At 41.1% G+C, this 24445-nt stretch overlaps 1 protein-coding gene across 4 annotated transcripts; it reads right to left on the bottom strand.

Annotated features, from left to right (window-relative positions):
• Positions 1-541: 541 nt before the first annotated feature.
• Positions 542-22079, bottom strand: lhfpl2a (LHFPL tetraspan subfamily member 2a). Of its 4 annotated transcripts, none has more exons than XM_067376721.1 (3): positions 21889-22079; positions 5375-5987; positions 542-2484 (listed from the first exon to the last, which is right to left on the bottom strand). In XM_067376721.1, exons 2-3 carry the CDS (start codon positions 5793-5795, stop codon positions 2228-2230), a joined length of 678 nt encoding a protein of 225 aa, XP_067232822.1. In that variant the 5' UTR covers positions 5796-5987; positions 21889-22079; the 3' UTR covers positions 542-2227. The 4 variants fall into 4 exon arrangements, with proteins under 4 accessions (XP_067232822.1, XP_067232825.1, XP_067232824.1 ...); XM_067376724.1 differs by lacking the exon at positions 21889-22079 and adding an exon at positions 9867-12714; XM_067376723.1 differs by lacking the exon at positions 21889-22079 and adding an exon at positions 8919-8980.
• Positions 22080-24445: the final 2366 nt, after the last annotated feature.

A 24445-nucleotide genomic window follows, 5' to 3' on the forward strand; every position in this document is an offset into this window, starting at 1 on the left:
TACGTTTTTAAAGCTGTCCATGAGTTGGCCCCAGAACATATTTCGGACCTGATTCATATGAACTCTGGTAGATCTCAAAGATCATTTAATTGCTTACTGCTCTCAGTCCCGAAAACACCAAAGGGGATCGTGCATTTTCGGTTGCCGGCCCAAGACTCTGGAATACCCTTCCACCTGACATCAGATCTGCACCCTCAGTTGATGTTTTTAAATCTCGTGTGAAAACGTACCTGTTTTCTATGGCTTTTAACTGCTGACTTTTGGATGATGTATATTTTTTTTTTTTTTTGTTGTTGCTGTACAGTCCTTTGGTCTACTTTGTAGTGAAAAGGGCTCTATAAATAAAGTAGACTTGAGACTTGATAATTCAATAGTTAAGGTCACAGAGAAAGTGGTTTAATTTGGGCAGTGTTGAAGAAAATTTACATTTATGAATGTAATATTTTGCCACTAAAATAACAAAATTTCCTATATATTCTATATTTTGTTTACATCTGAAAAATAACACATAGTTAAATCAATGACCAAATTAGATTTAAATGCCAAAAAATTGACAGATCGGAGCAAAATTCTTGAAAAGATGATCAATTGACTCAATACTAGACTTACAAAAATTACAATTCAAACTAGTAAATGTAGTTCTTTAACTTTATTGGAGACACAAAATGTATAAGAGGCATGCTCTTTTCTAATTGATCTTATTAAATAATTCCAGAAAAATGTTCCCTCTGGAGTAATTATTTTTCTAGATTGAAACACATTTCCTATAGTGTGTGTTCACTGTAATCATGATGACGTCACTGTAACGAGCAGCTCACGCTGCACAAACAAGCCAACGAGTTTTTCTCTTCTGTGGTTTGTAATTCATTTGCTGCTCTTCCACACACACACACACACACACACACACACACACACACACAGTGTCTCTCTCCAGATGTTTCACCACACAGGCTGAGTGTGTGTGTATCTTTAATCTAGACCATACTGATGTATTTACTTGTTGGCTAATTGCAATGGAAGCCTGCTGGTCTCTCTCACACACACACACACACACACACACACACACACACACACACACACACACACACACACACACACACACACACACACACACACACACACACACACACACACACACACACACACACACACACACACACACACACACACAGCTGAAATGGTGTCAGTTGTTTATAATCTGTAATAAATCTTTGGTCCGATATCTCAGAGACTCTGCAGTTTTTCTCAACTCTTTTCTCGTTTGTCTGACGGTGAAAAAGCGCCTCTGAATGCCGTACGTCAGCAACACACGTCGGGTCAGAGGTCAGCGTGTGCTGGAGTCATTATGGGTTAATAAGAAAAGAAGAGTTTATGATACACGACCGGCACAGTTCAGCTTCACAAACGACTGAAGGAAATCTGGAAACAATCAGGACGATTTTCTTTGCCGCTCACTTTCTTTTTTGAATGACACAGGATGTGAGTCAGGCTTTGGCCCGTGTGTGTGTGTGTGTGTTGATCATGTGATTCCAACACTGATCAGACTCTGTCCGTGTCAAACACCACAATGTCAAACAGCCAAATGGTCCTCACGTTACTCTTTGTCCTCACTTGAATGGTCTAAAACGTCTTCATAAAGATAGTTGTACAAGTATATACACAAACACACACACACACACACACACACACACACACACACACACACACACACACACACACACACACACACACACACACACACACACACACTCTCTTCCACCAGTGCTGCAGGGTCACTGAACTCCAGAGTGTTTTGCAGGAAGTTCAAGAGAAAAACAGACAGAAGCGCTCGTGTTTAGTCATGGCTTCTTTATTTGGCAGAGATGGAGGTGAACACTAGAGCAGACACACACACACACACACACACACACACAGCGGTCAGTACAGTCTCTGGTTCTGTGGGGTCAGTGGATCTCAGGTGAGTGTGATTTGGCACTGGAGAAGCGTCTGATTGATTTTGGCACGATTCAGTGTTCACAAACGGACGAGATCGAGCGCCGCGGCGCAGTGGTTTCTGGGCGACTGGAACCCACAATCCTTCAGAATGATATTTACATTATATACACATTTATTTACATCAGACGAACACACATCAGATCATCTAATATGAGAGACACACAGACAGTAAAACAGGAACTCCACAGGCTGACGGGGATTGTGGGAAGGACGGATGTGGGCCGTCTCTCTCTCACAGCAGACAGATCAGACTCTTGCCCTCCTCGATCTCCTCCTGCACTTTATCGCTGGACGTGGCGATCTCGGCCTGTGCGGAGAACACGGCGCAGATGAAGGTGAGGACGGTGCCGCCCAGCGCCGTGTAGAACGCCCAGCCCATGGAGCACAGGCCCAGCTTATAGGGAGACGCGTCTGGACCGCAGTACAGCTGGACCTTATCAGAACCCCAACCAGCGGGATACAGCATCAGACCCAGAATCAGGAACAGACCTGCAGACAGACAGAGACAGACAGTCAGACGGACGGACGGACAGACAGATGAACAAAAATACAGACGAATGGACAAACAGATGAACGGACGGACAGTTTCATCATCATTCGTCAGTCAGTTCTTCAGACCCGTCATTTGAAATCCAGCTCGTACTCGGAGTAAACCAGGCCAACTCTATCCACTCAAGTTACCCTGAAGATGAACCTGCTCACAGATCCAGTTTATTCCCGCCCACTTACACAGGAAGAGACCGCCTGACTGACACCTGAAGCGACCAATCACAGTTCATGAGTGTTGTTTAAGGGCGGCTTTACCTGACAATAACACACAAGACTCTCTCTCTCTGTGTGTGTGTGTGTGTGTGTGTGTGTGTGTGTGTGTGTGTGTGTGTGTGTGTGTGTGTGAGTGTGTGTGAGTGTGTGTGTTTAGTATAATACAAGGAAATGAAAGTAGGTCATAAATTCTTTCCACATGTTGTTGAGGGTCTGAAGGTCTCAGAGCTGCAAACACACACACACACACCTGACCGTCACACACAGACACACACACTGGATCTGTAAATCTGTCAGAACCAGCCTGTTTCAACTCAAAACATCATCCTGACCTCTGACCCCTTCGGTCGCGGGTGAAGAACCATCAGACAGCAGCAGCTCCATCACTGATGAACATCTACATGCCTACCCTCCTCTAATCAATGACTGATGCTGCGCTTCACACACACACACACACACACACACACACACACACACACACACGCGGTTACTGTGATTATTACGTGATCTGCAGCACACAAACACAGACTCTGAGCTGTTAGACACTGAAGTATCTTCAAGAACCTCCAGACACTGAAGCCTCATGTCCTGAAGAAAGAAATAAGATGTTCGTAAATACTTGAGAACCTCTTAGGAAATTTTCAGGAATTAGAATTCTGACAAACTTCTCACAACTTTATTTCACAACTTCTTAAGAAGATTTTCACAAATCCTTCCACACCTGGCGTCAGCTATGATGTCATCACAGAGTCAAATACCCATCAGCCCTCTTCTCAGGGTCAGGGGTCAGACTGACTCACACAGCAGCAGAATATTCTGGAAAACAGATGAAGTGACCTCATCATCCCATGTGACCTGTTCCACACACACACAGATCAACTCTACAATATCATCAATCGTGAACGTCAGAGAACACCCTAGCAACCACCAGAACACCCTAGCAACTGCCTAGCAACCACAACAACTCCCTTGCAGCCACCCAGAACACCCTAGCAATTACATAATGCCCAAGTAACCACCTAGAACATCCTAGCAACTGCCTAGCAACCACACAGTAACGCCTTAGCAACCACCCAGAACTTCCTAGCAATCACATAGCATTGTCCTAGCAACCATCCAGAACACCCTATCAACTGCCTAGCAACCACATAACTCTCTAGCAACCACCCAGAACATGTAGCAAATAAATAATGCCCTAGCAATCACCCAGAACACCCTAGCAACCATTCAGAACACCCTATCAACTACCTAACTCCCTATCAACCACCCAGAACATCCTAGAAATTATATAATGTAGTAACCCTAGTAACCACCGAGAACACCCCAGCAACTGTCTAGCAAAATAACATAGCAACGCCCTTGCAACCATCCAGAACACCCTAGCAACTGCCTAACAACCACATAACTCCCTAGCAACCACCCAGAACACCATAACAATTACATAATGCCCTAGTAACCACTCAGAACACCCTAGCAAATGCCTATCAACCACATGGCAATGCCCTAGCAACCATCCAGAACACCCTATCAACTGCCTAACAACCACATAGCTCCCTAGCAACCACCCAGAACACCCTAGCAAATGCCTATCAACCACATGGCAATGCCCTAGCAACCATCCAGAACACCCTATCAACTGCCTAACAACCACATAGCTCCCTAGCAACCACCCAGAACACCCTAGCAAATGCCTATCAACCACATGGCAATGCCCTAGCAACCATCCAGAACACCCTATCAACTGCCTAACAACCACATAACTCCCTAGCAACCACCCAGAACACCATAACAATTACATAATGCCCTAGTAACCACCCAGAACACCCTAGCAAATGCCTATCAACCACATGGCAATGCCCTAGCAACCATCCAGAACACCCTATCAACTGCCTAACAACCACATAGCTCCCTAGCAACCACCCAGAACACCCTAGCAAATGCCTATCAACCACATGGCAATGCCCTAGCAACCATCCAGAACACCCTATCAACTGCCTAACAACCACATAGCTCCCTAGCAACCACCCAGAACACCCTAGCAAATGCCTATCAACCACATAGCTCCCTAGCAACCACCCAGAACACCATAACAATTACATAATGCCTTAGTTACCATCCAGAACACCCTAGCAACTGCATCAGTGCCGATTTATTATTAATCTTCTGTAATGATGTTGGACGCTGGTGCTGTCCTGTGTATCTGAACTGTCTGAAATGGTCATTTTAACTAGGTCAGCTTTAGTCAAGTCAGTCTTGTATGGTTCATGATTCCCAATGCATTATGGGATGTGTATCAATAAGCTTTAATTAAACGAGTATCAATTAGCTTTAAAAACAGTTTCTTCTATCAAAGACTGCAGTGATTCAGAGTTGGTTGGTTTAGTTCTACTATTGAACGTTACTGAACGAAAACTGAAGACTGTTTGAGAAATGAAGTGGAAGTAAATGGAAAAATACTCTGGAACATTAACAGCCAATAAGAAAAGAGCTTGAGTCGTGTACAGTCGCGAGCTTATAATAAACAGAACGATATCTGGTGTGAGCGCTGATAATAGTTATCGTTCTTGGTTTGAACAGCCCTTTACCGCTGTGAAATCACTCAAAACCACGATCTCACCTGCGATGGCCTGCAGGAGTCCGCACACATTGAAGATGCTTTTCTTCATGATGCTCTGGAAGCACATGGTGAAGACGGATATGAAGGCCACGGCGCACAGCAGCAGAATTCCGGCCGCCAGGAAGATGGAGGTGGCCTGCCAGAACCCGCTGGCGATCTCTCCGAAGTGCACGGCGTACGGCCCGCACAGAACGCCGCGCCGCAGGTGGGGCAGCCGGATGCAGCGGCCGTAGATGCCCAGCGTGGGGCGGTACGCCTCGCCCGCCGCCGTCGCCCCGTGCGGCGAGAACACGGCGTCCGGCGTCCGCGGGAATCCCACCAGCCAGTCGGTGCTCATGAAGGCGATGAGCTCGCTGAACGCGGCCACGATGCTGAGCAGCGTCCACAGCATCGAGCGGCACGTCACGATCACATGACACATGGTGCGGCGGCTGAGGTCAAAGGTCACTGTGGGGATTTCTGACGGATGACCGGAGAGGTTGAAACAGATCTCTCTCTCTCTTTTCTTCTTCTTTGTGTGTTGGAGTTCCTTCCTCTTTCTGTCTCTCTTCCTCCTCCTCGTCTGGATTCTACATCTTAGTGCGGAAGTTTGACCATCATCTCACAAACACAACTGCAGGAAGAGAGAAAGTATAAATACAGCTTTTAAAAACATTACATAAAAAACACATTTGGACATTCAGCTGTGATTACAGTCACAAGTGTGGAAGAAAACGCTGAGATGATCAGTGAGATCTGATGGATTCTGCGCTGTGATTGTCATCAGTGTTCGTACACTTCTGAGAGTCTGAATGACTAAACTCAACCACAAATACAAACACATGTGGATGATGTCATGGGTTAACCAGCCCGAACACCCATGAGTCACCACACCAACAGAGACACGCCAGTGCAAACACAACACGACGAAGAGTAAAGGACGGCACTTTATCTGTGTATTCCTGCGCTGTCACAGGGAATGCTGGGAAACGTAGTTTAGGTCTCGAGAGTCTGTCCTCTTTAAACCAGTTTTCTGCCGAGCCGTTTATCAGTTCTTCATCAACAGCGCATTAAAATATTGAACAGGAGCAACATTTGTAATTATAATTGACACGTGTCACGCTCACAGTCGCTCTCACAGTAACGATGACCAGGAGCCAGTTGGAAGTCCTTACAGCTAGTCTGACTAGCAGTTATTCAAGGGAAGTTTTTACACAACTGAAAAAGTTGAATATTTGAAGACAGAATAAAGATGACTAACTTAATGAAGCTCATATGTGCTCAACTCATAGAAATATATAACTTAAAGGGATAGTTCACCCAAAAATGAAAATAATCCCATGATTTACTATCAGACAAACACAACTGGAGTTATATTAAAAAATATCCTGTCTCTTCTAAGCTTTATAATGGTAGTGAATGGGGGGGGTGAGATTATGAAGCCCAAAAGAGTGCATCCATCCATCCATCCATCCATCCATCCATCCATCCATCCATCCATCCATCCATCCATCCATCCATCCATCCATCCATCCATCCATCCATCCATCCATCCATCCATCCATCCATCCATCCATCATAAAAGTAAGGGGGTTAATAAAGGCGTGACGGGTCATTTTTTATCCAAAGGCCTTAATATTAATAAAAAACAAAGATATGACATCCAAAGTGTGTACGGTAGTACAACTAGATCTCTTTTATTGAATCCAGAAGGTTTTAATTATATTTTGCTTCATATAAAGGTATTTTAAAGATTTTAAAGTGTCATTCGGTTTAACCGTCCAATACAGCCATTTCATTTGTGATTAAAATATCTTAAAATGTAATAAATGTATATATTTTTATTCTGGCATGATTTTATAACATCATATATCAACATAGTGCAAAATGGTGTTAAAATTATGTGTAGAAGTTGTTGCTTTGTTATGAGAAAGAATGTCTGGAAAAATTTCTTTGATGTCATTCGGAGTAACCGATATAAAGGGACCATTTTGGACCAAGTCATGCGGTCAATATCATGTGACAGGATGTGACATCATTCAGACACCTGCAAAGGAGCACATGGTCATGAAGCAAAGTAACTAAATTTGATGAACTCATGTTTTCTCTTGATCATACGCATGTGCCGAAACATCAGGTCATTCGGTGCAACCGCTATAAAACATGGAAAATGTTGGAATATTTTAATAACTTGTACTAAATATAAAATGTTTGATTGTCCTTTTGCATATCAGCCTGTTAGCATTGATTGAAAATATCGTCATTCGGTAAAACCGAGATTTTGGTTAAACCAAATGACTTTTCTGGTTACAAATTTTGTCCATCTTGTAAAAAATGACAAAATCAGTGTTAATTGATTATAAAAACCACATAATCTCATTGTTAACACTTAATAAAACTTCAAAATTAATTATATCGCCATTATATATTTTTTTACACTTTAAAAACCTTATTCGTCAGTGACCCATCTTCTGAAGCGCAGCAATGGGTTTTTGTGAGAAAAATATCTATATAACTTTATAAACTATAATAATTAGCCTCCGGCAAACATCCGTACGCAAGTCAACATATGGTGGATGAGTGACCTCTGACCCGACGCATGACGTATTGGAGAACACTGAAACACAGAGGATAGAGCAAAACAAAACACCGGTCACGAAATGAGAATTTTTAAAGAGAAATGTCGGAGGAGCTTGAGTTTGTTGCTCAACCGTATTTGTTTGAACCGCGAGAGGCGTCTAAGCTTACGATACTCCACATCCTGCGTCATACTTCAGGTCAGAGGTCAACTCTTTTGGCGTAAGTCGACTTGCGAAGAGACAGGATATTATTTAATATAACTCAGATTGTGCTTGTCTGAAAGAAGATAGTCATATACACCTAAGATTTTTTTATCACTTTAAAGCTCATTCACACCAAAAACGGTACCTTTAGCGACAACTATATTAGATTGCACCAGCTGACGTGCTGCAGTTTTGTGGTCTGTTGCTTTAAATGCTTGAGTTTATTAAAGCAAGATGGATTCTGATTGGCTGTCAATGTTTTTATCGTTCATCAGCTGGTAAAAAAATTGTTCTGAAAGTGTGTCGTTATCATTATAGTTGTGGTATGGACTTTACTATATCTTTACAGTTATTGTCTTTGGTGTAAAATGTGTGTGTGTGTCTGCACAGACTCAGACACACTACAAACAAGATCAACTGAAACAAAACAACTTCAGAACAGAGAAGGATTTCTTGAGCACACACACACACACACACACAACGGCTCCATGCAGGTATAAACATAAGGCCTCATTCTCTCTGAAACAAGAAATTGAAACCAAATGCTCAGATCACATGACCTTCTGAAAAGCCTTGACTTCTGAACTCTGACATCTGCAGCCTGATGAGTGATAAAAACTGCAGTGTGTGTGTGTGTGAGAGAGAGATCAGCTTTAAACATCCCGAGTTCTTCATAATTAAAGTCAAGAGAGAGACAGTTCAACACACACACACACACACACACACACACACACACACACACACACACACACACACACACACACACACACACAGATAAATACCTCTGATCATGGCTCTGATAAACTCACTGAAGTCATATGAACTCAATCCCAGCGTCTCGTCTCATTCATTCCACATTCTGAATGACCATCTGCTCTAGTGATGTCATCTCCTCTGACTCCTCCCCCCACAGGCCCCGCCCCCCCGAGGGGCCCGTCTACAGCCTGAATCTGGGTTACAATAACACACAGTCTGGCAGCCGCAGATGAAGTTCTGCTGTCTAAACTCCAGCGGTGCTAAAGTTCATCATCCCATCCCTCATCTGATCATAAAACAGTAAAATGTCAGATCAGACCCAGATGAATATGATGATGTGGTCACATGATTCACTCAAGTGAGTCTCTAGACCTGACCCGTGTCATGTATCAGTGCATTCATGATAACGCCACACCCGTACGTGTTTGATATGTTGTGAACATTGACCGTTTCGCTCCACTCAAAGTACATGATTACTGAGCAGAAATACGAGAACGGAGACGAGGATTAGAGAGAAAAATCACTTAAAAACAAACAATGATGAGCACTGGAAAACCAGGAATAATACAAAGACCTTCGGTCTCATTCACTAACAACTGTGTGATTTATTTGGATTCATTCGCATAGGAAAATTTCTCATTCATGACATACGCGCGTGAATTTCTACTAATCCTCTTTTACAGAAATCACTTTTAGACGGCTGGTAGGAACTACAACGAGCTTCTTTCCGGGTGGTGACATCACTAACCCTAAAAATGACATAAACCCCGCCCCCGAGAACACACAACAAAGGGGGCGGGGCCATGTTGGGCTGCTTTAGAGAAGAGGAAGAGTTGTTGTAGTCGAGTGTTGTTGACATGCCGTCATTTTACACCAAACGAGGGTCAATTCAACACAAAAGATGAACATGACGGCACATGCTAGTGGATGAGTTGAATCAACTCCACAGCAACTACATCAATTTATCCACTAACCATTCAGAAACGTCTAAAAGTTGTAACTTCTTCCTGAGTCTCTCCATCAGTGTCGACTCCGGTTTGAACAATGTAAGGCTGAACACTTTCCTCATTTTGGCTGCGTGAGATTCTCCAGCTTTGTTGTTGTTGAGCTGTTAAAGCTCCGCCCTCTTCTGGAGCAGCAGCTCATTTGCATTTAAAGGGACACACACAAAAACGGCGTGTTTTTGCTCACACCCAAATAGGGGCGAATTTGACAAGCTATAATAAATGATCCGTGGGGGATTTTGAGCTGAAACTTCACACACACATTTTGAGACTGATATTACATCTTGTGAAAGGGGCATTATGGGTCCACTTTAACACCAATTCAAAGTCACTCCTGCAGTGAAGATCAGCTGAAATCAATTCAGATCGTCTCGCATCTTTTTCCACGTCGTCTGGTGGAACGATGATTCCTGACCAGCACATTTCCAGGACAAGCGGCCGTGATCCTCATGGAAAAACGGCCCTCATGCAAACGTGTGTTCGGTGAGATCATATTTATGACGCTCACACACACACACACACACACACTCATCCCTGAGAGGATTATTGGCTGATAAAACGCAGCCGAACACAATCGCTCCGGTGCGGACGGGTCAGTGAGGGTATCCAGGAGAACTTCATCATAACATCACAACAACAGTCACGCAGTGATGTCATCGTCAAGATTCCAGGAGCATCACTCACACACACACACGCTGAGTGACTTCCCAGAAGGCCGGGTTTAGGATCCAAGAGAGAAACATTTGCGCGTTTTACACACTAATCCATCAGAACAACAAACCACAAGCGTAGTGTGTCACCACAGGAAGCACTCATACTTCACTAAACACTTCACTAGTTAGCGTGGGAAAACCAGGAGCGCTGGGTCAGCTGGGAGAACACCTGCGACTGGAGAGGTGATCAGCTCCCATCATGGACAGAGAGGCTGTGATTGGTGGAAAAGGTCACATGAGGAAGAACAGCAGCTGTTTATAAGAGTCCGTTCTGAAACGCTGTATTCGAGACGCTCACTGAATGACAGCATTAACGGGGTCGTTTGAGAATGTAGCGCACTGCTGTATGGCGTGTTTCCGTGGCGTGCTGAAGATCAATAGGGCAGATTTCCTCTCAGAAACTCCCTCACATGACGCTCCGGTCTGAGTGTGTGGTCGAGCAGAAGCAGAACTCCCACAGTCGTGTGTGTGATGGTCGGAGCAGCTCTACTGATGTCTGTTATCCGACAGTATTCCGGGTCTCCGTGTGACCCTCTGGAGACTCCCAGCAGCCCCTGCAGCAGCAGCAGGAGGAGGATATCCGCAGCACTATTGTTCAGAATGAGTGTTTGTCAGTTTAATCTGTTCCTGCTGCAGGGCTTCACACACACACACACACACACACACACACACACACACTGCCCTACTCAACTATGACTGCGTTCACTCTCGTCTTTAGGGTCCTATGAAATCCGTTTTATTTTTTCACAAATTCCGTTTTTTTCAGTTTTTATTTTTTGGACTCCATTTATATGGTTTAATTAAATTTTAGTAATCAAAAAGCATGTCTAATGACTTGAATTCTTAAAAACAACAATATTTGTAAATTAAAAAAATATATTTTTATGAAATGTTTTGTTTTTTCAGAAATTCTGTTGTGTATTTTAATTTTTCCGGCAATCAAATGGACGCATACTTAATTAAATGCATATTTAATTTAATGATTAAAAGATAAATTAAATGTTTTGTCAAACAATGTTATCTAAATTCTACTGTACAACAGTAATATGTTTCTGTCAAGTTAAATCTTTTATTTTGACAGGTTGCCGAGAGCTTTGAGTTTCTCTGCGTTTATGACGATAGTTTTCTCAAACGAAGCGGTTAAATGCTGATGAAATGTTAACGTTACATCAACACTCCACAACCGGCTGAACGTCAGCGGTCAATGATTTAGACCTGAGTGTTTGAAAAGCTTCAAGACTAAATCACACACACACAGAAAAGAGGAAACTCTATTCTAGTCGTCAGTCGGTGTTTATTATTGCAGGGGTTTTCCTCCAGGATGGCAGGTGTGATCTGAACAACATCACGCGTCTCATTGTGTCTGAACACTATCAAACACACCTTCACTGTTAGCAGTAAAGCAGCTGTGCTGATGGAAGGATTCTGTTCATTCATGAAAACGCTGTACTAGCGTGTCCTCACCTGCAGGAAGCACTCACACATCAGCACTCAGAAGTGGAGTGACACCGTATTGAAACGCAGTGTGAACGAGGCCGATATGAGAACAACTGAGTCAAAGTGACTGACGGCTGACACGCGACACACAGGCGTCGTGATTGTGAGCTTCAGAGTTACACAACACTCTGTCAAGCGTAACATGTCAAACGTTGAGGACAATTGAGTTCATTAACGCGGTTCACAGCACAATGACATCACGGGTCACAAACCCCGAAAGAACGGCACAAGTGTCTGCGTCAGGCCCACAAACACACAAGCATAAAGAACATTTACATTTATACATGTGGCATTCATTTGATCAGTTCATGCATTCCCTGGGAATCGAACCCATGACTTTGGAGTTGCGAGCGCTGTGATTTACTCTTTGAGCTACTATATTTACAGAATCCAGTCAGAAAAATGTTACTTTCTGTATGAGGCCCGATACACACACAACACAACACAACACAACATCAACACTACACAACATCAACACTACACAACATCAACACTACACAACATCAACACTACACTGGTTTGGAATATTGTCTTTCCCAATCAGGAATGAAGGAACAAAGACAACCAACAATTACCTTCATAAATCACCGGGAAAGTATTCATTTAAAATGATGAAACTACCAATTAAACACAAAAGATCAATCCATCAATAATCACATCAGATCTGATCTTGTTTGTCTGTCTCGAGTTACTGACGTTCATCTGATGGATTCACAACAGCCACACGCCTTTAAAGAGCACTTCCTGTCTCCTGACAGAGCACTTCCTGTCTCCTGACACACTGAACTGCTGAACTCTCTGACCGACAGACGTGGAGAATGACCGTAAACTGTCCGTCAGGTCTCCAGTCTCAGTCTCTCCTGCATGTCAATCATTCCGAACATTCCCACAAACCCCAGTGAGAAATATCGCAGAAATATCAGACATTCTCAGTGACCTCTGACCTTCACTGGGAAACAAATGTGTCTTTCTTAAACTTTCTTTCAGTCAAACCCCTCTGAGATTTAAGTTCATATTTCAATCATTTAACAACATGTTCATGGTTCTCTGATGTCAGTTACAGTCACATGACATGAAAGTAATCAGATATTGTGATTAATTGTGATTGTTTTTATTTCAAATGATTTATTTTAACTTTACATTTAATTCATTATTATCTTAACCCTTTTATTCTTTTTATTCTATATAAAGGCCCGATATACTTCAACCAAAAATCAAAGAACGAACTGGTGTGACGTCATTTCAAACAAAATCATGTTCTCTTGGAGTTCATTTCTGGAGTTCAAAACAGCTGCTAAACTCTTCCGAACTCCCATTGGTCCATGGTGATGATGTAAACAGGTGGGTGTGGCACTGAGGCTCCACCTACTTTTGAGGTTAATTTTTTCTGTTCAGACGTGGAGCCTGGCACGTGACATGCAAGAAAAAAAGTAAATCGTGCGCAAGATTTATTTCGTTCCCTCGATTTGCTCAATCGTGCGCAAGATTTATTTCGTTCCCTCGATTTGCTCAATCATACGCACGATTTACCATTTCGTTCCCTCGATTTGCTCAATCGTGCGCAAGATTTATTTCGTTCCCTCGATTTGCTCAATCATACGCAAGATTTACTATTTCGTTCCCTCGATTTGCTCAATCATACGCATGATTAACTATTTCGTTCCCTCGATTTGCTCAATCGTGCGCAAGATTTACTATTTCGTTCCCTCGATTTGCTCAATCGTGCGCAAGATTTACTATTTCGTTCCCACGATTTGCTCAATCGTGCGCAAGATTTACTATTTCGTTCCCTCGATTTGCTCAATCGTGCGCAAGATTTACTATTTCGTTCCCTCGATTTGCTCAATCGTGCGCAAGATTTACAATTTCGTTCCCTCGATTTGCTCAATCGTGCGCAAGATTTACTATTTCGTTCCCTCGATTTGCTCAATCGTGCGCAAGATTTACTATTTCGTTCCCTCGATTTGCTCAATCGTGCGCAAGATTTACTATTTCGTTCCCTCGATTTGCTCAATCGTGCGCACGATTTACTATTTCGTTCCCTCGATTTGCTCAATCGTGCGCACGATTTACTATTTCGTTTCCTCGATTTGCTCAATCGTGCGCAAGATTTGCTATTTCATTCCCTCGATTTGCTCAATCGTGCGCAAGATTTGCTATTTCGTTCCCTCGATTTGCTCAATCGTGCGCAAGATTTACTATTTCGTTCCCTCGATTTGCTCAATCGTGCGCAAGATTTACTATTTCGTTCCCTCGATTTGCTCAATCGTGCGCAAGATTTACTATTTCGTTCCCTCGATTTGCTCAATCGTGCGCAAGATTTACTATTTCGTTCCCACGATTTGCTCAATCGTGCGCAAGATTTACTATTTCGTTTCCTCGATTTGCTCAATCGTGCGCAAGATTTACTATTTCGTTCCCTCGATTTGCTCAATCGTGCGCAAGATTTACTATTTCGTTTCCTCGATTTGCTCAATCGTGCGCAAGATTTACTATTTCGTTCCCTCGATTTGCTCAATCGTGCGCAAGATTTACTATTTCGTTCCCTCGATTTGCTCAATCGTGCGCAAGATTTACTATTTCGTTCCCTCGATTTGCTCAATCGTGCGCAAGATTTACTATTTCGTTCCCTCGATTTGCTCAATCGTGCGCAAGATTTACTATTTCGTTTCCTCGATTTGCTCAATCGTGCGCAAGATTTACTATTTCGTTTCCTCGATTTGCTCAATCATACGCACTATTTACTATTTCGTTCCCTCGATTTGCTCAATCGTGCGCAAGATTTACTATTTCGTTCCCTCGATTTGCTCAATCATGCGCAAGATTTACTATTTCGTTCCCTCGATTTGCTCAATCGTGCGCAAGATTTACTATTTCGTTCCCTCGATTTGCTCAATCGTGCGCAAGATTTACTATTTCGTTCCCTCGATTTGCTCAATCGTGCTCAAGATTTACTATTTCGTTCCCTCGATTTGCTCAATCGTGCTCAAGATTTACTATTTCGTTCCCTCGATTTGCTCAATCATACGCACGATTTACTATTTCGTTCCCTCAATTTGCTCAATCATGCGCAAGAGTTACTAGTTCGTTCCCTCGATTTGCTCAATCATGCGCAAGATTTACTATTTCGTTCCCTCGATTTGCTCAATCGTGCTCAAGATTTACTATTTCGTTCCCTCGATTTGCTCAATCGTGCTCAAGATTTACTATTTCGTTCCCTTGATTTGCTCAATCGTGCGCAAGATTTACTATTTCGTTCCCTCGATTTGCTCAATCATGCGCAAGATTTACTATTTCGTTCCCTCGATTTGCTCAATCGTGCGCAAGATTTACTATTTCGTTCCCTCGATTTGCTCAATCGTGCGCAAGATTTACTATTTCGTTCCCTCGATTTGCTCAATCATACGCACGATTTACTATTTCGTTCCCTCAATTTGCTCAATCATGCGCAAGAGTTACTAGTTCGTTCCCTCGATTTGCTCAATCATACACACGATTTACTATTTCGTTCCCTCGATTTGCTCAATCGTGCGCAAGATTTACTATTTCGTTCCCTCGATTTGCTCAATCATACGCACGATTTACTATTTCGTTCCCTCAATTTGCTCAATCATGCGCAAGAGTTACTAGTTCGTTCCCTCGATTTGCTCAATCATACACACGATTTACTATTTCGTTCCCTCGATTTGCTCAATCGTGCGCAAGATTTACTATTTCGTTCCCTCGATTTGCTCAATCATGCGCAAGATTTACTATTTCGTTCCCTCGATTTGCTCAATCATACACACGATTTACTATTTCGTTCCCTCGATTTGCTCAATCATACGCACGATTTACTATTTCGTTCCCTCGATTTGCTCAATCGTGCGCAAGATTTACTATTTCGTTCCCTCGATTTGCTCAATCGTGCGCAAGATTTACTATTTCGTTCCCTCGATTTGCTCAATCGTGCGCAAGATTTACTATTTCGTTCCCTCGATTTGCTCAATCGTGCGCAAGATTTACTATTTCGTTCCCTCGATTTTCTCAATCGTGCGCAAGATTTACTATTTCGTTCCCTCGATTTTCTCAATCGTGCGCAAGATTTACTATTTCGTTCCCTCGATTTTCTCAATCGTGCAAAAGATTTACTATTTCGTTCCCTCGATTTTCTCAAACGTGCGCACGATTTCCTATTTCGTTCCCTCGATTTGCTCAATCGTGCGCAAGATTTACTATTTCGTTCCCTCGATTTTCTCAATCGTGCGCAAGATTTACTATTTCGTTCCCTCGATTTTCTCAATCGTGCACAAGATTTACTATTTCGTTCCCTCGATTTTCTCAATCGTGCGCAAGATTTACTATTTCGTTCCCTCGATTTTCTCAATCGTGCGCAAGATTTACTATTTCGTTCCCACGATTTGCTCAATCGTGCGCAAGATTTACTATTTCGTTTCCTTGATTTGCTCAATCGTGCGCAAGATTTACTATTTCGTTCCCTCGATTTGCTCAATCATACGCACGATTTACTATTTCGTTCCCTCGATTTGCTCAATCGTGCGCAAGATTTACTATTTCGTTCCCTCGATTTGCTCAATCGTGCGCAAGATTTACTATTTCGTTCCCTCGATTTGCTCAATCGTGCGCAAGATTTACTATTTCGTTCCCTCGATTTGCTCAATCGTGCGCAAGATTTACTATTTCGTTCCCTCGATTTGCTCAATCGTGCGCAAGATTTACTATTTCGTTCCCTCGATTTGCTCAATCGTGCGCAAGATTTACTATTTCGTTCCCTCGATTTGCTCAATCGTGCGCAAGATTTACTATTTCGTTTCCTCGATTTGCTCAATCGTGCGCAAGATTTACTATTTCGTTCCCTCGATTTGCTCAATCGTGCGCAAGATTTACTATTTCGTTTCCTCGATTTGCTCAATCGTGCGCAAGATTTACTATTTCGTTCCCTCGATTTGCTCAATCGTGCACATGCTTTAGTCTGCTATTCTCTTCCTGCATGTCATGTGTGGGGCTCCATAAAAACATGAACACACCGGAGAGACGCTTTATAGTAGAATGAAGCTGTAATTCTAATTAAAAGTGACATTGACACTGTTTTCATGTTTAATACTGTAGTAAAGCTGCTGCTTTAAAGCAACTATTATATGAAGTGCTGTATAAATAAACATGACGTGACTTTACTGGAGTGTAAATGGCAAACATCCACATCACTGCGATCAGATGCTTTCTGAACTGCTGTTTTCTGATTTTTGTAGTGTGTTTATTTAGTTATTGAGAGGAAAGCACGCAGCATGTTGCTAACAGTATATCGCTGCCAAAGTATTTCAATCTTCTTTTTACCCCTGAGCAAAGACCGAAAAAGAACTTCACTTTGAGTATCTCAGGGCCTTCATGGTGAGACGCCTGAGATCACATGACCAGTGGAAATCCTAACCCCAGCTGTTATCAGACACTTTCAGCTTTGAAATGAACGTGATCAGAGCGTTTATAATGACATCATTAGCTGAACATAAATCACAATCATGTTATCATGAAAACACAGAGCCGTGATTGGGCACCGTGACCGCTCATTTGCATACAGCTGTGAGTTATAAACACATCACAATCTGGAAACAGGATCACACTTGAATCTGTTAGCACCACAGAATAATAAACTGAGCATGAACAACACTGAGTGCAGTGAAGCAGCGCAGAGATGAATAATACACTGAAGCGTCCTGCGGAGCTGCGGGGGTTTGGGTGGGTCAGCTGGACCTCCTCCGTCCCCAAACACACCGTGAGCTCACCAAACTGAGACAAAGAGACAGACAGAGAGAGCACAAGGAATTTGCTTGATGCAGCACAGATGAAAAACACACACTTTAGAGCGAGAGAGAGAGATAAGAACGACAGGCTGGTTTACTACAGCACTAATCTTATCAGTGTGCATGACTGACCCGCACTACAGCACACAGCCAACCCCTGCACGCTGGCCTCACACACACACACACACACACACACACAATGAAGACGCTCTACAGGTCAGCCTGACATCTGACCAACACAAGCACTCAGTCTTGCTCTGGTGTGACGATGCGACGGCCGGCGCTCAGACCTCTGGGCTTGATTTGAAGGCAGAGCGGCTCGGCTGGTTTTAATTCAATCAAACATGCTCCTTTTGGGAGCGCAGCATGGAAAACTCCAGCACGTAATGTGACCCATTTAAAGCCCTTCTGCGCTTAAACAGAACCGGCCACATCCAGATTCTGTCAGAGCAGCACACGAGTCTGAACTGTGACTGCAACTACATATCAATATCTGCGATGAGAAAGAGGCATGTTTTAACGCTGATATGAAACCACACAGCAGCTGTGCTGGAAACCGCAGTGTCTGTTTGCCCTTTGACCTCCGGCACACAATCAATTAGCATTTTAACACTGTGTTGGTCTTGGGTTTCACATTCACACACTCACAGACACACTCTGGATCGTGTTACTGTAACCAGTTCAACAGCTTCATCACTGCAGTTCTGAAATGAACCACTGTAGATCAAAACTGAATCAATTCCTTTCTAAAATGAACCACTATAGCTCAAAAATGAATCAATCCAGTTCTGGAATGAATCATTATAGTTAAGAAAATTAACCACTATACTTACAAAAATGAATCAAAACAGTTCTAAAATAAATCACTGTAGATCAAAAATAAATAACTATACTTCAGAAATGAACCACTGTAGATCAAAACTGAATCAATCCAGTTCTGGAATGAATCATTATAGTTAAGAAAATTAACCACTATACTTACAAAAATGAACCAATACAGTTCTAAAATGAAAAAATATAGTTAGAAATGGATCACTGTAGTTCTAAAATGACTCAATACAGTTCTAAAATGAATCATTATAGTTAAAAAATGAATCACTAAGTTTTAAAATGAAGCATTATAGTAATAAAAATGGATCAATACAGTTTAAAATGAATTATTAGAATAAAAAAGTAATCACTAAAGTTAAAAAATGAATCAATACTGTTCTAAAATGAATAATTATAGTTAAGAAAATGGATCACTGTCATTCTAAAATGAATCGACAGTTTTAAAATGAATCATTATAATATAAAAATGGATCACTATAGTTAAAAAATGAATCAATACAGTTCTAAAATGAATCATTATAGTTGTAAAATAAATCATAGTTCAAGAATTAATCACTGCAGTTCTAGAATGAGTCATTATAGTTCTAAAATGAATCACTAGTTTTAATAGGAACCACTATACTTACAAAAATAAACCAAAACAGTTCTAAAATGAATCATTATAGTTCAAAAAATGGATCAATGCAGTTCTAAAATGAATCATTATAGTTGTAAAATAAATCATAGTTCAAGAATTAATCACTGCAGTTCTAGAATGAGTCATTATAGTTCTAAAATGAATCACTAGTTTTAAGAGGAACCACTATACTTACAAAAATAAACCAAAACAGTTCTAAAATGAATCATTATAGTTCAAAAAATGAATCAATACAGTTCTATAATGAATCATTATAGTTGTAAAATAAATCATAGTTCAAGAATTAATCACTGCAGTTCTAGAATGAGTCATTATAGTTCTAAAATGAATCACTAGTTTTAAGAGGAACCACTATACTTACAAAAATAAACCAAAACGGTTCTAAAATGAATCATTATAGTTCAAAAAATGGATCAATTCATTTCTAGAATGAATCATTATAGTTAAAAAATGAATCACTGCAGTTCTAAGAGGAACCACTATACTTACAAAAATGAATCAATGCAGTTCTAAAATGAATCGATACAGCTCAAAAATGAATCAATGCGGTTCTAAAATGAATCATTATAGTTAAAAAATGAATCAATACAGTAATTTTTTTTTTAAATACAATGATTCATTTTAGAACTGTATTGATTCATTTTTTAACTATTGTGATCCATTTTAGAACTGCTGTGATTCACTTTTTAATTACGATTTATTTTAGAAATGCAGATACATTTTTGAGCTGTAGTGATCCATTTGTTTTACTATACAATCATTCATTTTAGAACTGTATTGATTCATTTTAGAACCGTGCTGATTCATTTTTTTTTAAACTATAATGATTCATTTTAGATCTGCAGTTCTAAAACGAATGACTAAAGTCACTTTGTCGCTGCAAATCTCTGTCAGTGTGTGTCTTAATAAAATCTGAGGTCTGCCAGCATGATCTTTGTGTGCCTTTGATCGCTTAAACGCAGTCTATGTAGGTTTGAACACATTCGAATCATAAAGATGGGGCACAGACTGTGTGGTCTGAGATCTAAACATCGCTGTGTTTACCTGACGGCCCACAAACACTGCAGGAAAACTCTGCTCTGATTTTCCACTCCTTCATGGAGGAAGGAAAGCGTGTCTTTCTCTCTTGGCAGCGTATGAGAGGGACACGCGTGTGTTTTCTCTTGGCGTGAGCAGCCCGTAATGAAGCGTCTGTGTTTCTTCCACGGTTTTACGGCCGGCGGTAGGACCGTCCGCGCTCTTATTCTTAGCTTCCATAAAGTGAACGTTCACTGATGATCGAGCGCTGGTTAACCAGCTAACCTCAACCAGACCTTAAAGGGCCAGCGCAGGAAAAAAAACATCACACTGATGTCAGTAACGGCGACTGTGGGCCCAAGGCATTATGGGTCACATTATAAACACATGGTACTTTGCTGTTTTTAAATAAAAAATATAAGTAAATCCTTCATATTGCACAGCGGAGAGAATGATTTACTGTCAGGATGGTATTTAAATTGAGAAAAAAGCAAATATTATCACTATTAAGTTAAAAATTTAAATTTTTTATCTCAGAATTGCAACTTTACCTCACATTTCGGACTTTATAACTCGAATTGCTAGTTTATATCTCACAATTATTAGAATTGAGAGATATAACTAATTTGCTAGAGTTTTTTCTAGCAAATACAAGTTCATAACTCACAATTCTTACCTTTTTTTCTCAGAATTATAAGATAAAAAGCCACAATTAAACTCTTTTATTTTTATTCCATGGTGGAAACAAGCTTCCTTAGACACTAAATAATGTAAAATATTTAATATCACACATCTGAGCCATAAAATCATATTGTAATATCATGAACCTCTGATAAATCCATTATGGCACTAAATGATAAACATATTGATGTACTAATCACATAAAACGATATGATAATCTCATAGAATAACATGATATGTGTACAAAAATATCTGATATTGCAATAATAACATGTCCAAAGTCCATGATAGTATATTTGATCCACATTAATACCATCAGATTTTCGTTAATATTATTTTTACACAATATATTGAGTGTTTCTGGCATACTGTTGAATGAAATAAAGCAAATAAAGCGTTTTGTTTAGATAAATGGAGTATGAATGAGTAAATCTGAACGATCCTCATTAAACATTAAACCAAACACATTTAATCGAAGTACAAACATTAATAACCGACTAAATCTCGAGTTATATCACGTTAAATCAAAGAAAAACGCTTTCAAAATCCAGAAAAAAAGAGAAAAGCAAGAAAGAAGGAACTCGTCGTTTCTCCTGCCACGACTTTCCGTTCTGGACAAACCGAGCGACGATAAAAGACGTAAAAAACGATTAAAACAGACTTTCTGACTGAAATATTCCTGTCGTCTCCGTCTAACGGTGAGTGAAATTAATCTGGTGTTTTTTGTTTCTGTTTTTAATTAATCTGAGGTGTTCATTTGAGAAAGTGAGGTAAATGTAGAAATCTGAGGTAAATTCGCGAGAACAAAAGCTACTCACGTTCGCGCGCTCTTCAGCCGGAGGGTCTCGAGAAAGAAAGTCGGTGATTTCAAACATCCAGAAAACGAAGGTTTCCGTTAAACCGTCCGCGAGCTCACAAACTCATTCACCGACACACTCTCTCTCTCTCCCTTTCTCTCTCTCTCTTTCTCGCCACCGTCACCACGGCAACACACCGGCGCTTCCACGAGGGTTACAGCTGTGTGCGCGCGCACGCGCGTGCTCGCTCAATAATTCTATAATCAGAGCAACACGAGGGTCTTTCATTGTTCCGATGTTGAATGGTTTTATTGAGGCTGTGGGCTTGTGTTGCGTCGATTTGTATGTGATAAAACTCATTGTCAGACTTCATCACATCACATGTTTTCAAACAGGTCCGGGGAAAAGTTTTAGAAGACTGTAAAATAGTATTTGTTACTGTATTTATTAATCTTTGATATTGTTAGTTAATAAAAACACATTGTTAGTCCATATTAGCTCATGTCCATTAAAAAATATTAACTTTTGATTTTAATAATGCATTAGTAAATGTTGAAATTAACAGCAACTAAAAGCTTAAAAAGTAGTTCATGTTAACTAATGAAGTTAAGAAATGAGAGCCTATTGTAAAGTGTTAGTAATCTCTCAGACGTGTGTTTGGTGAGCTCGCAGGCGGAGGCTGCATGTATTTGTTTGTATGGCACACATTCTTCACCCACTGTAACCCTGACAGACCACCAGCCGTCTGCCCTAAACTGATCTCAGATCATCTGTGACGCGTCCTGAGGACACACAGCTGAAGAAATAAGAGGTGTGTGAATACAGAGAACTCACACACATCACAGAGGAGACGTTTATCGCTCACAGCTCGCTCTTTCATAGCGCAAAGACAACCTCGGTTGCGTCTCATTTAATCATGCAATATTGCTCCTCAAATGCTGAACAACTAGAGGATGTGCGTGTAAGATTACTTTTTCTTCGGAGAAACAGTAGACTTAAGTAAAAGATTCCATTCCTCTCACAAAACTATTGCGTTCCCTCAAGAAACTTTGTTCGCTTGCAAAACTATTGCGTTCCCTCAAGAAACTTTGTTCACTTGCAAAACTATTGCGTTCCCTCAAGAAACTTTGTTTGCTTGCAAAACTATTGCGTTCCTCAAGAAACTTTGTTCGCTTGCAAAACTATTGCGTTCCCTCAAGAAACTTTGTTTGCTTGCAAAACTATTGCGTTCCCTCAAGAAACTTTTTTCACTTGCAAAACTATTGCGTTCCTCAAGAAACTTTGTTCGCTTACAAAACTATTGCGTTCCCTCAAGAAACTTTGTTTGCTTGCAAAACTATTGCGTTCCCTCAAGAAACTTTGTTCGCTTGCAAAACTATTGCGTTCCCTCAAGAAACTTTGTTTGCTTGCAAAACTATTGCGTTCTCCAAGAAACTTTGTTCGCTTACAAAACTATTGCGTTCCCTCAAGAAACTTTGTTTGCTTGCAAAACTATTGCGTTCCCTCAAGAAACTTTGTTCGCTTGCAAAACTATTGCGTTCCCTCAAGAAACTTTGTTCGCTTGCAAAACTATTGCGTTCCCTCAAGAAACTTTGTTTGCTTGCAAAACTATTGCGTTCCCTCAAGAAACTTTGTTCACTTGCAAAACTATTGCGTTCCTCAAGAAACTTTGTTCGCTTGCAAAACTATTGCGTTCCCTCAAGAAACTTTGTTCGCTTGCAAAACTATTGCGTTCCCTCAAGAAACTTTGTTCGCTTGCAAAACTATTGCGTTCCCCAAGAAACTTTGTTCGCTTGCAAAACTATTGCGTTCCCCAAGAAACTTTGTTCACTTGCAAAACTATTGCGTTCCCCAAGAAACTTTGTTCGCTTGCAAAACTATTGCGTTCCCTCAAGAAACTTTGTTCGCTTGCAAAACTATTGCGTTCCCTCAAGAAACTTTGTTCGCTTGCAAAACTATTGCGTTCCTCAAGAAACTTTGTTCGCTTGCAAAACTATTGCGTTCCCTCAAGAAACTTTGTTTGCTTGCAAAACTATTGCGTTCCTCAAGAAACTTTGTTCGCTTGCAAAACTATTGCGTTCCCTCAAGAAACTTTGTTCACTTGCAAAACTATTGCGTTCCCTCAAGAAACTTTGTTCGCTTGCAAAACTATTGCGTTCCCTCAAGAAACTTTGTTCGCTTGCAAAACTATTGCGTTCCCCAAGAAACTTTGTTCGCTTGCAAAACTATTGCATTTCTCAAGAAACTTTGTTCGCTTGCAAAACTATTGCGTTCCCTCAAGAAACTTTGTTCGCTTGCAAAACTATTGCGTTCCCCAAGAAACTTTGTTCGCTTGCAAAACTATTGCATTCCCTCAAGAAACTTTGTTCGCTTGCAAAACTATTGCGTTCCCTCAAGAAACTTTGTTCGCTTGCAAAACTATTGCATTCCCTCAAGAAACTTTGTTCGCTTGCAAAACTATTGCGTTCCCTCAAGAAACTTTGTTCGCTTGCAAAACTATTGCATTCCTCAAGAAACTTTGTTTGCTTGCAAAACTATTGCGTTCCCCAAGAAACTTTGTTCGCTTGCAAAACTATTG

This window comes from Chanodichthys erythropterus, chromosome 22, assembly GCF_024489055.1.
Source record: "Chanodichthys erythropterus isolate Z2021 chromosome 22, ASM2448905v1, whole genome shotgun sequence".
Classification (NCBI taxonomy): Eukaryota; Metazoa; Chordata; class Actinopteri; order Cypriniformes; family Xenocyprididae; genus Chanodichthys; species Chanodichthys erythropterus.

Coding starts and splice junctions, on each gene's coding strand:
- lhfpl2a (XM_067376721.1), bottom strand. CDS start 5,795: ATGTGTCATGTGATCGTGACGTGCCGCTCGATGCTGTGGACGCTGCTC. Junction 2,485..5,374: donor ACTCCTGCAGGCCATCGCAG/GTGAGATCGTGG, acceptor GTCTGTCTGCAG/GTCTGTTCCTGATTCTGGGT.